At 38.4% G+C, this 13,393-nt stretch overlaps 4 protein-coding genes across 6 annotated transcripts in view; 2 read left to right on the top strand and 2 right to left on the bottom strand.

Moving 5' to 3' along the window:
* The window catches only part of LOC109536537 (immunoglobulin superfamily DCC subclass member 4), a gene marked incomplete in the record, with an annotated part of 22,207 nt that extends 16,422 nt beyond the window's left edge, over positions 1–5,785 (top strand). Inside the window, 5 exon segments of the mRNA XM_048668637.1 lie at positions 269–451; positions 510–687; positions 754–859; positions 915–1,019; positions 1,083–5,785. Coding sequence (XP_048524594.1) covers positions 269–451; positions 510–687; positions 754–859; positions 915–1,019; positions 1,083–1,376 — 866 coding nt within the window.
* A 729-nt stretch (positions 5,786–6,514) lies between these two features.
* LOC109536535 (receptor-binding cancer antigen expressed on SiSo cells) lies at positions 6,515–7,635 on the top strand. The gene is made up of 2 exons (XM_019902802.2): positions 6,515–7,087; positions 7,138–7,635. The coding sequence occupies exons 1-2, from the start codon at positions 6,662–6,664 to the stop codon at positions 7,318–7,320; spliced, it is 609 nt and encodes a 202-aa protein (XP_019758361.2). The 5' UTR covers positions 6,515–6,661; the 3' UTR covers positions 7,321–7,635.
* On the bottom strand, positions 7,337–8,453 carry LOC125505214 (antileukoproteinase). Its single transcript, XM_048668638.1, has 4 exons — positions 8,365–8,453; positions 7,897–7,959; positions 7,667–7,834; positions 7,337–7,612 (listed from the first exon to the last, which is right to left on the bottom strand). Exons 1-4 carry the CDS (start codon positions 8,369–8,371, stop codon positions 7,512–7,514), a joined length of 339 nt encoding a protein of 112 aa, XP_048524595.1. The 5' UTR covers positions 8,372–8,453; the 3' UTR covers positions 7,337–7,511.
* Positions 8,454–9,081: 628 nt separating this feature from the next.
* Positions 9,082–13,393, bottom strand: part of LOC109536534 (phosphoinositide 3-kinase adapter protein 1) — a 30,226-nt gene continuing 25,914 nt past the window's right edge. For all 3 annotated transcript variants that reach the window (XM_019902800.2, XM_019902798.2, XM_019902801.2), the window contains 11 exons: positions 12,846–12,990; positions 12,558–12,793; positions 12,320–12,498; positions 11,967–12,263; positions 11,716–11,857; positions 10,857–11,117; positions 10,637–10,798; positions 10,377–10,579; positions 9,941–10,312; positions 9,656–9,884; positions 9,082–9,597 (listed from right to left, as the gene is read on the bottom strand). In XM_019902800.2, coding sequence (XP_019758359.2) covers positions 9,497–9,597; positions 9,656–9,884; positions 9,941–10,312; positions 10,377–10,579; positions 10,637–10,798; positions 10,857–11,117; positions 11,716–11,857; positions 11,967–12,263; positions 12,320–12,498; positions 12,558–12,793; positions 12,846–12,990 — 2,327 coding nt within the window. In that variant the 3' untranslated portion in view covers positions 9,082–9,496. The remainder of the gene's footprint in view (positions 9,598–9,655; positions 9,885–9,940; positions 10,313–10,376; positions 10,580–10,636; positions 10,799–10,856; positions 11,118–11,715; positions 11,858–11,966; positions 12,264–12,319; positions 12,499–12,557; positions 12,794–12,845; positions 12,991–13,393) is intronic.

The raw sequence follows: 13,393 nt of genomic DNA, 5'->3' as shown, positions 1-13,393 counted from the left end.
TTCGTATTATTTAAAAACCCTTAAGATTTAGGTATTATAAACCTTATTAAAACAGACACTTATTTTGTTCAGCGAATCCAAAAATGCAATAATATACAACTTTGATACCTTTAGAGCCTGTGGGACACCCTGTATATTACAAAAATATTTTCAAAATGTGCACTCGGTAGGCGTCGGACAATTCATAAAATAATACTTTTTAAAAATCAAACGGGAATAACCCTGTATAAAAGACACCAATTCAGCGTCAGGATGGTTGGGTTTTCAGGCTTGGTATCGACGTTTCTAACGAATCTTTCCACTGATGACACCTATTTTGTGATGGTCCGAGCGGCTAACGATGTTGGTATTGGCCAACCGTGTCCGCCTATTATCGTGCGGACTTTTCACATGTCGAAAAACCCCAATGGCATGCTGAATGGGTCAGATGTAGCCGGTAAACAGAGACTTGGTAAACTGCTTCCAGCTCAACGTGCTCTAATGGCTAATGATGTTTTGCGGGCTTTCAGGAATCATTCTCGGAATTTTAATGGCGGCTCTATGCATTCTGTGCTGTGTGTCGTTCATTTTATTGAGGAGGCGATGCTTGAAGAGGCGAGCGAATACGCGAGCCCGCTTGGCCATGTCCAGCAACTATCATCCGGTTGTTGCCCATTACAGATCGCAACTCGGCACCGTTCAAGTCAGGTTAGTCCGATCGTTGCTTGCCTTCTTCAATGGGTTTCTGTATCAACTCAACTATTGCCGCCATAGAATGGATGAGCCATGCTCGATCGCCCACCACGAAGTGGAACAACTGGTAGCCGAAGAACCGTATCCACATATACCGCCGGCTACTCCCGAGCAGCTTGACACAAAGGTAGCAGCAAAATTGCCCGATTTTCCGCTCAAAATGAACTCACTTTTGTTGGCAGGGTGCCAGAGATCTTCCCAACGGTTGTGTGAACGGCATCGGCAAACAGTCTCACGTGAATGGGAAGGTACTTAATGGTGATGTCCATATCACAGAAAATCCACAGGTAAATACTCAGGTTGTTTAACTGATTGGCAGAGCGAAATTACATGCGCATCAATTGTTTCAGTATTATGCATTCGAATGTAACGGCAACTTGGCAAAAAACAAGTCAGAGCCACTGTTGAGGCACTACGAAGAGGACCCGAATTCCAATGTAAACCCATCGAAATTCTACGACTTTTATAAGTTTTTCGACAGTGCGAAACGGTGCAAACAATCCCCAGATAAAAATGGTCATTTGCCCTCGAAATCGAATGGGTCGAGTGCGGAAAATTCCCTCAATTCTACGCAGCTTTCGTTCCTGGATGGTTCAATGGCCAGTAATAGGCGGTTGTCACCAGTACTCGAACCGAATGGTTAACCGACGGTAAACGCAAATTCCGTTGTTGCTTCTAGAGAAAATTTTCAATATTCAAAGCCTTACAATAGATAGAAAATGGTTGACCATATTCTTAACCGACTGATTTTTACATTAAGTATTTAAGGCTGTTGCTAACAGCTTACCAGAAACTATTTATCGAAATGTTGCGAATGCTTTTGGGAAAGTACCGGACCGTTCAGGACATTTTCTCTGATAGGAACTCTAGTTTTCTATCTAGTCTTCTTAGTTTTTAGGCTTGGGGCGCTTCTGTTCCAGGATATCTGGTGCGCTAATCACGCAAAATAAGGAAAACTAGGCTCAATTGCTTGGTCCCAAGAAAACTCTGAAATCGCCTAGGAAAGAACGCTGGTTGAATCAAACTCTCGTGAGTTTGTCTGCAATTTCTAAAGTTTGCATTTAAAAATTGGGAAAATCGCAGAATTTTACTCTGACTACTTTCGACTTCGTGCTTTTTTTGGTCTTTTAACTGGAAAAGTGTCGAAAACCACTTGAGTTGGGAAGTTTGGATCACTTCTTTGATTTCAAGTTGCATTCGATCATGTGGTTTTGCTTACCATAATCATTAACGTTTGTTTCACATTCACACACTATACCAGTCTGCCCAAGGGTAACAATTTGGCGGCACATTTGTCGTTTTCCCATGAAATTTTGAGCATCTTGTAACGAAACCGTTAGGTATGAGCAGCTAAACGAAATCATTACTACATTGGTGTTTCTGAAAATAATGTACAAAATTGTAAGTTTATATGTTTATCGAATCTTGTGTGAACAATGTCTGAGAAGAAAACCGCCGTACTTCTGTGTTTTAACAAGATCTATCTAATATGTGTTTATGTGTAAGCATGTTGGATTTTGCTATATTATTGCAAAGCATGCGAAAATGATTCGAAGTGGTGATGGTGGATGGGATTTCAACAACTTTGCAATAATCCGAAAATAACAAAGTCTGCAATAATTACGTATGTGGTAAGTTTGTGTTTAGATATAACAGGAAATCTTCGGAGTACCCAAAATACGCTCCCAAAGCAGACACAGTTGCTCAAATATGAAAATGGTTGCTTTCATATTTTTATATCCATGTAACAAATTAATTCATTTCCCTTAAGAGGACTTGAAGATTTCGAGTCGACCTTTATATTGTTAGCTTTTTTTGGATCTGGTTCATTGATCTGATTTGAATACATTTTGCCCAACGCTTCGAATGGCAAAATTTATTAAAATGAGTACAATGTTTTCTGTAACAATTTGAAATATGAAATATGTACCTGACATACCTAACATATATACAGTTAGTAAGATTTTTTGTACAGTTAGATGTAATGTTAGTTTTAAGTGCGTGATTGGATATGCGAGCGTGCGAATGATATTAATTTTTAACAAAACAATCAGACCAAACATTTGCACCTTTCCATAATGTGTTTGCCTGCGCATCACTGAAGGGTTCTTAGTTTTGGCCTGACACAAGTGTTGAATCAGTACTGATTGTGTTGATTGTTCTTGAAAATATTACATATATGCAACGTTACCAGATTATCCAGGTTAATTTAAAGGTTGTTAAAAGGCCGCGTTTGATTTGCGTCAAAAAAATTCAGAATTCCCCACTTGAGTGTGGTTAACTATGTAAACAGTAGACCCTTTATTTATGTGATTCGATCGTCTAGTTTAACAACCTTTAATCTATGTAATATTTTATCCAAAGATTAATAGCAATTGTGGCTTTAACTTGACTCAACAACTCAAAACTCATCGGTGTCTACATGTTTAGTCGATGTATGTATATGTGTGTTAACTTTCTTGGCTTTTTCTACGCCAAGAAGATCGAATCATCCGCACTTGAGTTGCGTTAAAGTGACCATAAATCCTTAAAGTACAGTCTTAAAAAATATTACATTTTATAAACTCGAATTACATCATTACATGTTTCAGAATTAATTCCGATTTAAAGTTAAAATAACACTTGAGGTGTGCCTTCGCTATGTGTGTACAAAACCAAAAGAAATAATAGATTTGAAAACAACGACTTAGTTAATATTTGTATATAAAAGTCATTCTAAACAACAGATATACAGAGTGGTTGTAGCTCCAAAACCACACTAGAAGTTCAATTTTTATCATGTAATGGGTTTCGGGCTATTTCGCACCCTGTTTTGTTCAGAATTTTTGATCAATTCACATTGCAATAAAACGTTTTTGTTGTATGTTCGCGTATGAAAGCAAAAATCGTCTGATTTTTCACCAGCTATATTGTGGGCAGTTGGACGATTTCTTCGTAGGCGAGTTCACATATTTATTTTCAATGATAAGCTTCGACAGATAAAATGAATAGGAACAAACTTGGAAGTTTTAGCTACTTTTCAATGAAAAAATTATAAATTAAAAATTCAAATTGCCGATTTGGACGATGGTTTGCTGTTTGAAGTTTGCCATAGAGCTTGAGCCCACCACTCTACAGGGGATAGTAAGTTTACTCTTTTGATATACGGGTAAAAAACCAGTAAAGATAGAGATTTCATAAATCTTAGCAAGAAAAAACGATCACTTAAAGAAAAATGGGACACTAATAAGTATTAATGTCCAATTTTTCTCTTCTAACTCAATTAGGCGTTCAGTTATTGCAAACTATTGAAGTTATAGAAAACGTAAAAATTCATGAAAAACCCAAGATCGACTCAGAATTTCAACATTGAATTTAGCTTTCTAGTTCTTCATCTATCGATAGAGTAAAATTACGCAATTCCCTGTATAGGCAGATTCTTTAAAAAATCCGATGCAAAACCAATGACTTGAAAGTGTAAGATATTTTAAGAAAATAAAATGCTCAAATATTATTAAACATCGGTATGTACATATAGCGGGTAGAAAATCATAAGGTAAAACGAAAATTTATCATAATAGCCGATCACTGTGAAAAGTTGATTTTCTTAATTAATTTTTCCTACATACCTACTTAATAGTTTTCAGGGTTCCACAGTAACAATTTACCTCAAATACATTCCTTGTTACACAAATACAAATAATTATTTTAAGATTCTCCCTCAGTTACTGTTTCACTGTGTTTAAACCAGTATTTGCTTCACCGATAGAATTCGCGTTCACTTAACATTCCATTTTCAGTCTAAGCAACGTTACCAGGCCGAAATGCAATATTTCTGAATGAGTAGAAACACCATCAATTGTTAAACATTCCGATGTAAACCGGTGTACAAATGAACTATCTGAAGCAATATGCTTTTCAACAATTTTAATTTCTGTGCTTCGATTTTATTTATATAGATATATCGCTCTGGCTGTTGGTTCTATTTGACATTGAATTTGCTGATTTCACTATACCACCCTATCTTGTTCAATAGCCCCGTAATGATTGTTTCCATATACGTACAAGTAAAAATGTCTTCATTAGTTACCTTCAATCTGTTAATTTATTGTTTAGTTTAACATTATTATTTATCCAAAGTAATTTTAATCGTAATGTTCGCTTTTGTGACGTGTCAATTAATTTCAACGGATACTAGCAGTTGTGAAGAAATTGTTTTTTTTTGTTTATTGACTAATCAGCTCCTCAAATGAGTTGTTTGTGAAGCAATAGAAACCATCTTCTTTGTTGACACCTCACGTTTGAGAAGAATACTTAGTTAATTTTAAGGCAAGCATCTACCTCATGTAAAAACTAATAATGTAGTCGTTTATTTACTTTGTCCTAATATTCTTAATTAAACATTAGGTCTTGTTTAAGTCGCCTTGCGTTGTAAATTCATTAGATGATGACAGAGTTGTTATAGTGTTTAAGTTGTGTTACGATCTTAGCAAGTAAGATGAATTGCTTTTAGGTATGTTGAAAAACCAAGTTCCCATTGCATTCAACAAAAAAACCCGTGAGATCTGATGAAAATGACAAAACTAAACTGTACCCATAAGTCTGATTAGTTGAGGCTGCTGCGATATTCTTAGCGATAATGGTCTTTTATTTTTTCCTACGACTTTAATTCATGTTTTAAAGGGATTTGCTAACACTTGTTTTACAATAGATACTCTTTGGTGCTGGATTTGTCGAATGTCTTAACGGCCATTCGGCAACTTAATTGTTGATCCTACTCGATGTGCAATAAGTTCAAACGTTTCCTACTACATATATTTTGAGCAGCTTTAACGAATTGTTTTTAGCAGTCCCTATAAGGTTGAATACTAAATGTTAACTTTTTGTAAGATGGATTTACTGTGGCCAGCGAATACAGTTTTACCACGACATTCACGGCCACAGTAAATCAATTTGTGTACTTTACTGTTTGTTGTGGATTAAAACTGTATAAATATTTAAAATCACTGTGTAAACATGTTATATTTTTGTACGCTTGAATGAATGCATTATGAAATACATATATTGAAAATAATTTCGTTTTTTGTTCGGCGCTTTGACCGAACCATGTTTAAAGTTGATATCCTTACTTTATAGATATTCTCTTTGCGAACTCCTTGTTCTTTTTCCATACTATAACAGCTTTCAAAGATGGGAGAGTCTTTCGGTGCACTTGAAACAGACTTCAAATGAGCACTTTTTGGTTCAGTTTGATATCATGACAGCAAACGTCAGAGTCGCAAACACAAAAAAGCCCGTTTTTTTGGTAAAATTCCACTACCGGCCACGAAATTAGAATGAAACGGCAAATTAAAACTTTCTCCTTCAGAAAATACTCGCGTTTCCGCACAAAAACTTCGAAAATACGTGATTTTTATAAATCCTGACGGAGCGAATCCTAAAGTGACTTTCCTATCCACCATTAAACAAAAGACTGTCACGACAAAATGACATGAAACTCAAGGTGCGTAGTATTTACGAAAACAATTTCAACAAGTACTGAAAAAAATAGTCAAAACTAACGCAAATATAGACAAAATGTGCTTGAGAAGAAACAAGTACAAGGAAAATATAGAATTCGTAAGTGCGCGATGTTTTTTGAAATTCGTCGCGTGACATCGATATGACACAGCGTGGCGTTCTTTATTATTTTATGCTAAAGTAGTGAATATTTTTTCTGCTGAATGCTCCCAGAATCTTCGATGACTCATCGGGCGCCATTTTTTCCATCGGTTTCAACGTTCGATCAGTTTTACGTGACAGTCGTAGATAAAGACAAGTGGTGACAGTAAACATCAAAATTGCTCTGAGCATAACCTTATTTCGTTACTGTTTTCCTTTATCTCAGTTTACAGTTTTTACCAATATTTATAAATGAGCGCCATGTAATTTCCGTTTGGAGACATTCACAATGTTATTCGCTTGGTTGTTGTTCAAGTTAAAGTCGTTTTTCCTTGTGTTCTCCAATGTGTTTCGAAGAACCCTGTGCTGCTTTCGCAAACGAAGAAACAGCTTCTCTGAGACAGTGCAACTGACTCATGTGGTCACCAGTGGCTCAGAGGATCCGCCCACTTGGTCGGATTGGGGCAACGATCAGTTCAGAGACAACAAGCCGAAGACTGTGCATGATTACATCGAACAGTATAGAGAGCAGGCAGTTAAGGCCCGAACTGGGGAGACTGCAGATGGAAACGCTGAGGATCGAGAGGATTATTTCGAGGACATGACCCCCCAAATCAGGAGGCAGGCGAAAGTTTTGATTGGAAACAGGAACGGGAATGGCGGCTCTAATGTGAATAGCAGACTTAGTGCCATTCAGGATCCTCTGAATGTGGCGGTAAGGGATTGTTTGCGTTGTTGAGCTTGTCTAGAAAGTACGTTTTGCAGACTGGGGAGCTGCTGGAATGGGACGAAAATGGGGGCTGGGCTGGCGAACAGCTCTTGGATGAAGAGGCTCAGAAGATCCTCAGAGAGCAAAAAAGACTGGAAAGGGAACGGAAGGCCTGGGCGCAGCACCAAAAACGACTGGAGAAGTCCACAAGGACCTTAGGCTCAAAGTTGGCAACGTAATAATGAAAGGACCATCCTGGAATGAGGTTTTTTATATTAAATAAGAGAAGATGCACATTTAGGTAGGTCCCAAGCATTCCTGCCACTTTATAGAGGCTTTTCCTGATATTTTAATTATTTGTTATTTTATATAAATTCATTAATGACAAAGCAACACTACTGAATAATACTAAATCACTATAAGCAGATTATTATGTACGCATGCATTTTTGCCTCTTGGTGGATTTATCCAGCTCGCACTTTTCAAACGGATTGCATTTTACATTTCCGCAATAGCTGCCAGTGGCTGTTTCTGCAAAAAATATGAAAACAATATTTCCAGTATTTTGCTTGATCCCTTTCATACTTGAATGTTGGTTTTTGTATCCGTCGTTTTTAGTAGATTCCAGCAAGTGATCCGGCACGCAAGACTTAGTGTTGCAAATGTTAGGGCAACACTTTTTCCCATGGCATTGTGTGTCGTCCTTACATTTTGGGGAGCACGAACTCATTTTATTCGAAGGAGGGCAAGCATCTGAAATGCCAATAAAATCCTTGGTTTTGCTGCTAGCTGTATATTTTGCTTAATTTACTTACAATCAACTGATGTTGCCCAAGAGAAGCACAGCATAACCAGCAGAAGGATGCTGAACATTTTCGCTGAAATCACAGTTTGTTGCTGATGAAATTCACAGTAGAAGCCACTTAATCTACTCGTTTAGCCATTAAATGTTAATGGAAGTTTGCCTGCATTTTTCCACGAAGCGCTGTAATTTGGCTTCTAATTTAGCCACTTGTTAATGGGAAGCCGCATTTATTTATGATGCTAATTGAAGGATAATGGCAATTGCACGATTTCGTGATTTTCATTCACGTTTAGTCTTAAAGGCGTACTTAGAGTCTACTTTTATTACCTTTGATTGCTTTAAAGTAGCTATTATTTAAATGTTGAGGGAACAAAAGGTAGTTTATGGTTTTTCAATTTCGCAATGAATTGACCAAGTTTAAGGCAAAATTCCCTAATCTTTGATTGCCAAACAAAATAGAAAACAACACAAAACTTACCGATCATCCTGTAAACGATTTCGGTCACTCTGAACAAGTTGTAACAACTAAAGACTCAACAGCCACCTTCCCGTTTGTAACCTTGCGGCTTAACTGAATAATTGCAAGTCGTTTTTAAAGGTTTGTGAATTTTAATTTATTCCGTCCCAGTTTGCTTACTTTTTAGCCTCGAGTGGTCTGCAAATGACCGTTTGCTTTGTCTACTTCGAGTTCGTCTTAATTGCTTCCATATAACCGAACTTGCACACAAGCTAATGTGTTTACTGTTCTGAAGATATGTGATTAGAGATTGTTGGTTTTTACTGCTAGTCACACTTATTTACATCGTTAATTGTGTGTTTGATTTTGACTTGATAAAGATATTTGTGTGAGTGGAGATTTAAACGGCAATATACAGTTTTATATATCTTCACCTTATTGAGTTAAATTCTACTTTTGTTGTTTTTGTGTTTTTTTAACATTGCAGTTCCAAGTTCATTGTTGTGAAACATTTCTTTAGAGAAATTGGTTCAGTACATAAACAATTTTTTTTCACCGATAGTTTTTTGTCTCTTCAAACAGTTCTATAATTAGAAAAAGATCCAGTTAAAGCTAATAATTGTATTCGACTCCAAACAGGCAGGTAGGAGACGAGGAGAAAAAATCTTGAAACCTGCAAGATTCACTATGTCCCTGTATAGAGCCTTTAGTAGGATGGTTAGTAATAAAACTTAACTATTATTCATAACACATTGTATGTATTTAATAAAATGTACAAAATATAAAATGATGTATAAAAGTTCGCATTCAACACATATCGAGTTCAAAGGACAGGAAATAAATAAATTACAATAAGGGGCCGATAAACATAAATATTATGTTTGCAGAAGAACACTACTAAACAACCATGTATAAAGTATAAAAACAATCCATTCATCGATTCCATTGGAGTATTGCGTTACCTAACTACCTTACGAGTATTAATAATACAAAGTAACTTTTAATGGTGTTTCTAATATAAAAAATGTATTTGTATATGATTGGTCGATGTGAATTCTAGTACTAATACTAACTTGAAGTTCCCATGCATTACCACCTAGAAAATGGGGCTGTATTCTCTACACGGTCTACTTTTGGTGATGCGTTTTTGAGATCATGTTGCAGGGTTGTAGTTAATGTACTCGTGAGAACTGGGAGGACCTGGTAGGTTCATGTAATTATTCTTAGGGGTTTCTGATTGAGCGTCATCGAATCCTGCAAAGCCAAACAATCGGTATTGCCCAAAACACCAATAAAAAATCGTCATTCCTACCTGAAACTGGTTGTCCATTAGGGGGAAACTGAATGTAAAACTGTTCAGAGATTGATAAAGTATCAGGCCTGGAAACCGGCTTGTTTTCCTCAATGGTTTCAAAGTGGTGCATACTGGAGAACTTTACTGGCTTTGGTACCGGCACTGGAGTATAATTTAGCTCCAAGTTCGTCTTGCTAAAGTCCAGCTCTTTGAAGTCATTGTCCCCTTGACTGTTGCTGATCATCAGCTAAAATCGTTGTTTAGTTGAACTATTTTTTATGCACAAATAAAATGCTTAGGTACCTTTCGGTCTTCGTTATCCGAATGAGTGCCGCTATCGCCTACACTGCACCCGCTAATGGTGCTCATTCTTCCACTAGATCCACTCGAAGAAGTGCTCAAGCTGCTGATTGGCCGGGCGCTTTGATTGAGCGCTAAAGCCGGCCCGGAAATCACATTTTCCGAAGTGATTTCTTCCGATTGTTCATCGGTTTTCGACTGTCTGGAAAACAGCTTCATAAACTTGTCCACTGGAGAGGACTTCTTGGTCTTGGCTTTGTATTCCTGCTGCATTTTCTCGTAGCTTAAGCGCATCTGGTTTAGCTGATCCTGCTTTTCTTTGAAGGACTTTTGGACATCGTTTCGGTTTTTCCATTCTTCCACCAGTTTTTCAACCTGCAATTCGGACAAACCAAAGGGTCATTTAAGTAAACACTGGACAGAATGGCTGAGCGCTTACTTGCGCCAATGAGTGGACGTTGTTCTTGAAATCCGTAATAATTTCCGCTAATTCTCGCTGAAATTTGTCCTCCACAATGGCATTTGCTTTGCGCTTTCTGGCGTTGGGTGAAGGGGATCTGTGGTTTTGCCTGTCGAGCTCTTTTTTGGGACTAGTTGGCTCGTTTTCTGACTTGCGGAGATCTTCGCGTGAAAACGCTATTGCTGTAATTGAGCAGGAATTAGCCGACGGCTTTTCTTCCCAGTCCGGTTGGTTTTTACCTGTTCTGTCCATTGCTAAGTATAAGGAGCTGCCGCACTCGCTCGATGGGGTGACAATGGGAGTTGGACAGCTTCTCATCATCTCAGGATTAACCGGCCGCGGGGCCGGGCATAATTTGTAGAGATTGTCGATTTCTCGCGGCTTCAAGTAACCTTCTTCATCTAAAATAATCGCTCGCTTAGCAACGAGACTGGGAAATCTTGCACAAAATTTAAGTACCTTCTTCGGACTTGCTTCGCAAGCTGAAGTGCTTCAAGGTGGTATAGCAGGAGGTGACTTCATGCATGCTCTTATAGTTCTTCAGCGTGCTGGAAAGCGAATTGTGGCCGCTGGAATCGGCAATTTCAATCGGGGTCATTCCGAACACGTTTCGCACTTCATAGGCAATCTCAGCTCCTGGACAGTCCATTAGTTGGGCAGCCAGCTTTTCCAGACCGAATTTTGCGGCAAAGTGGAGCAGTGTGGGAAACTCTTCATTGCCTAAAAATGAGTCAATCAATACACTGCTGTTGGCTGAAAGTAGTTTGTTTTGTAAAAGCTACAGTTATGACAGTTTGCAGCTGGGTGCAAAGGACACAACCAAAAGTACTTGCGGAAAACACACTGTTTTTCTTTAGCCAAAGATTTTTTGCTCTGAAAATTATGCACATCCTATATAGTTGATTTTTTTGTTGAGTTTGAAAAATATTTTTAAAATACGCACCCGATAGGCGTCGGACAATTCATAAAATAATACTTTAAAAAAATCAAACGGTTTAGCCGCAAACTTCCGTGCCGTATAGCGTGAATAACCCTGAAGAAGACACTTGACTCTCTGTGCTGTGAAAGGTTCATTCAAATCCCACTAAAATCTGATTTTTGCGCGCTCTATAAACGCAGGTCTAAATATGGAAGGTTTAACTAGTCAACTGCTCGCTGTTATTTAAAAGTTCCGAAATCCGAATCAATTTCTCCCCAACGTGGGGAGTTTATTCGGCATTTTTTAGCAATTTTGACAATTTTTTAGCATGCAAACGGCTAAAAAAATAGCCGAAACGTTGACCCACGAAAAACAATGTTTTCCACAAATGCAACTCACTTTGTTTTCGTACAGTGATACTGGCAGAAAAGGGCGTATTGTGTGTACCAAACAGATTGAAATGTGGAGGAAGATTCTTCTGAAATCCATGCACAAGCCAACTATCCAGATGTTCCCGGTCGGCCGGGCTGAATCCCAATGTCTGCAATTTAACGGTTTAAAATCAGCTTCAGCGCCAAAAGAGGCTTTTTAATTAAAATGCGGCCGAATTAATTTAGTTTTCCGCAAAAAAACCGTCAATATAGACTCACCTGGCACATAAACTCCACCGGATTGTTCGCGGATCGTAAAATCTGTTCCAGCTCCCTAAACTTGCTCTCGCATTTAACCGGCCGGCTTCCAATAATATTTCCATTCTTCTCCACTAGGATATTCACGATCGCCGTAATATCAATCAGGTTTTCCGGCACAGTGATTTTCACTACGTATGGATTGCGCCTCTTCACCGACTTAATTTCGTGAAGTTCACCGTTTCGTTCCAGCGAAATCTTCACCAAATCGTCCTTTTGCAGCGGATGTGTTAAGATGATCGAAACGCTGTTTTGGCCCTGAAGCAACCGATTAGTATTCTACATAGTTAATTTACATAAAGCGCAAATCCCACCTGTTTGATTTTCTTGGGTGTGACGGAGAATCCGGACTTTTCTTGCGCTGTTACGGAGCTTTGTTGTTTCCAAATCTTCGACAGAATGGTCATGGCTTGGTTGAGGAATTTTTTCGTGAAAGTCTGGTCCTGATCCTGACCAACTGATTGTCTTTGCCATTGGAAGTACAGCGGCAGGGCTACAAAGAAGGAGGAAATTAGAGTCGCTTTTACTTAATAGGTGAGTGAGGAAAGTTACCATTTCTATGCGCTTCCGTAACATCGTCATCGGTTACCCCAAGTAAAAGAGCTAAAGTGCGGTCTGCTAGCAGCAGTTTTGCCAGCCCAGCGGATTCTTCCGGGTGTTGAGCAACAAAGTCCAGAAATCCTGGACAAACAACCACAAGCTGCAGCTTCACGCCAGTGGCTCCTTCAATGAACTTTTGGTCTTCGATTTTCGGTGTTAGCGAATCCTCCAAGTAGGCATTCCTGATCCTGATAAAACCCCACTTAAAGAGAAGTTTTTTTGGGTCGAATCAACTCTTACTTGAACGGGGCCTTCCGGTTCGCCTGCTTGCTAATTTGCTCGAAATATGACGCGAAATAATCCACCCATAAGTTAGCAGGTTCGCTGCTTTTCAGGGAAACTATCAAAATGTCGTCCATGTTAGCGGGCGGCTTCGAGAAATTTCCTGCAAAAAAATACATTTTTAATTAACTAACGAGATTTTTATTGCAATTTGGTTAAGCATCAAACGCGCAAATGCTAAAAGCCGCCTTATTTCCAATGAACCACAGGGAAGACTGGCATTAACAGGAATTTCCTGGCTTATCAGCGCCCGATGATAACTGAAATGTCGTTCAAAAGTAATTACAATGAATCTGAACCCCAATTTACGATAGCGATTACAGTGCCTCTTTTACTTTAACGCTAACAGTATATAATGGGTTTGAAGATAAACCGCCGATGTTTGTTACTAGCGCTTTCATACTTCTGCAAGCAAATATTGGCAACAAATCCAAATCAAATTCATTCCTGGGTTTCAGTCATTTATTGTCTCTATTTATCAATCAAAATACGTTTCGGTCTATTTT

Source organism: Dendroctonus ponderosae, unplaced genomic scaffold (genome assembly GCF_020466585.1).
Source record: "Dendroctonus ponderosae isolate FM_Combo_2020 unplaced genomic scaffold, Dpon_F_20191213v2 Dpon_F_20191213_7, whole genome shotgun sequence".
Lineage (NCBI taxonomy): Eukaryota > Metazoa > Arthropoda > Insecta > Coleoptera > Curculionidae > Dendroctonus > Dendroctonus ponderosae.
The sequence above is the reverse complement of the archived record's forward strand: the minus strand, read 5'-3'. Positions and strand labels throughout refer to the sequence as shown.

Coding starts and splice junctions, on each gene's coding strand:
- LOC109536535 (XM_019902802.2), top strand. CDS start 6,662: ATGTTATTCGCTTGGTTGTTGTTCAAGTTAAAGTCGTTTTTCCTTGTG. Junction 7,088..7,137: donor AGGATCCTCTGAATGTGGCG/GTAAGGGATTGT, acceptor TACGTTTTGCAG/ACTGGGGAGCTGCTGGAATG.
- LOC125505214 (XM_048668638.1), bottom strand. Junction 7,835..7,896: donor TTGGGCAACATCAGTTGATT/GTAAGTAAATTA, acceptor TTGGCATTTCAG/ATGCTTGCCCTCCTTCGAAT. Junction 7,613..7,666: donor ATACAAAAACCAACATTCAA/GTATGAAAGGGA, acceptor TATTTTTTGCAG/AAACAGCCACTGGCAGCTAT.